Source organism: Lipotes vexillifer, unplaced genomic scaffold, assembly GCF_000442215.2.
Source record: "Lipotes vexillifer unplaced genomic scaffold, Lipotes_vexillifer_v1.1 scaffold1403, whole genome shotgun sequence".
Taxonomy (NCBI): Eukaryota; Metazoa; Chordata; class Mammalia; order Artiodactyla; family Lipotidae; genus Lipotes; species Lipotes vexillifer.
In genome coordinates this window covers 96,171-97,701 of record NW_006775845.1, presented here as the reverse complement: position 1 = coordinate 97,701, position 1,531 = coordinate 96,171, and the positions used below count along the sequence as shown (strand labels likewise).

General features: G+C 34.0%; 1 protein-coding gene across 2 annotated transcripts in view; it reads right to left on the bottom strand.

The window, feature by feature from the left end:
* RFESD (Rieske Fe-S domain containing) overlaps positions 1–1,531 on the bottom strand; it is a 6,479-nt gene that overhangs the window by 3,602 nt on the left and 1,346 nt on the right. Inside the window, exons 2-3 of one of the 2 annotated variants that reach the window (XM_007450228.1) lie at positions 330–505; positions 185–219 (exon numbers count right to left, since the gene is read on the bottom strand). In XM_007450228.1, coding sequence (XP_007450290.1) covers positions 185–219; positions 330–505 — 211 coding nt within the window. Of the gene's footprint in view, positions 1–184; positions 220–329; positions 508–1,531 lie in introns of those variants that run through there. The other variant, XM_007450227.1, reaches the window with a different exon arrangement.

The following is a 1,531-nucleotide window of genomic DNA, read 5'->3' as shown; positions in this document are numbered from 1 at the left end:
AGAGGCAAAAAAAGGGAGGGGCCCGCGTACCACAAAAAAAAAAAAAAAAAAAAAAAAAAAATATATATATATATGTATAGTTCAAACCCAAATATAAATTATTTTTGAATAGAGACTGTAAATACAGTAAGAATATAAATAGGAAACATATGAGTTTGTTGAGAATAGATTTAATTTTACATACCTCTATTTCTCCTAAATGTAAAGGTCCTCCTGAGTCTGCAAAGGAATTGAATATTACATCTAGTCACTAAAAAAAAAAATCAAATTTTGAAGTTTCGTGGATAGTAAACAAATACAAGGTTTACAAATGAAAAATAAAATCTTACGGTAACAGCGAATATCCATAGCATGGTATTCTCCTCTGTGGTAGAAAATGACCACTTCTCTATCATGGACAACAGCTGTCATTCTTTCAGATTTTTTAATATCTTCTTCTCTGCCAACACAGACAGAAGAATATATCTTCGTTTCAGGATCTTGCTCAGAGCCATCAGGATCCATGCTAGTTGAACAACAACAAACCACAAACAAAAAAGGAAAGAAAAAAAATTACAGGTGGTCTTCACTAGTTCCACTACACTTGACTCACCAAGATAATCATAAGAGATGACTTATTTCTCTGAGACTGATGGAGGTACTTTTTTGTAGCTATATAAAATAAAAAATAAATACTGGATTATAGTCAGTCATGATTGTCAGCTAGAGCTCTTAAAACTTGCCAAAATTAGGGAGGACTACTTTGAGGCTGGACTAGTACTTGATTCACTTCATTGCATTAGACAGATATTTCAGAACAGATATTTAAGATACAGACACTAAAGTATCACTATCCTTCTATTCCCTCTCAAATTCAGTGGTAAACAACATCTGCGTATTATCCATGATGTTTTCAGCTTCTGCTGAAGGTAGGATTTTTCAATAGTCTGAATAGTCTTGGACCCCTTGGTTGACGTGGCTCACTTGGTTTTGCCTGGAGTGGGCAGCCAGCTCTTATAGATCCACCAGGTAACTGTGTTCTAGTGGAAGGGGGTAAGTGTGAATGGATGTCTTCCATTTTCTTAGCTCACACAGAAAATGTCATTACTTTCTTCTGTCTTATTTGGGCATTCAAAAAGATGACTTTCTCCTCAATTAATTTATAGAAGTATATAAATTTTAGAGAAGTTGTAGGTATTCTAAATATATTTTTTTCTTAGCACAGATATTCAGCCTATTTCTTTGAAAGAAACCCTTTCAAAGAGACTTCTGTGTACTTTAAGAACATAGCCATAGTCTGTTAATTCCATAAGAGAGAAACATCAAGATATATCATTGTCAGGCATTTAAGGCCCCATGTAGAGGATTTTCCCAAGGGCCTCCCATATGAGGGTATTTAAATTTTTTTCCTGTGATAGTTTCTGAATAAAACTATATATCCTGTTTTGCCAAGAATTTCTATATTTGTTCTTTCTCCACTTCTAATTCGAAATCTGTCCTATTATTCCTATCCTCTTTTCATTAGGGTTGCTATCCCAAAGTTTCTGGAAAC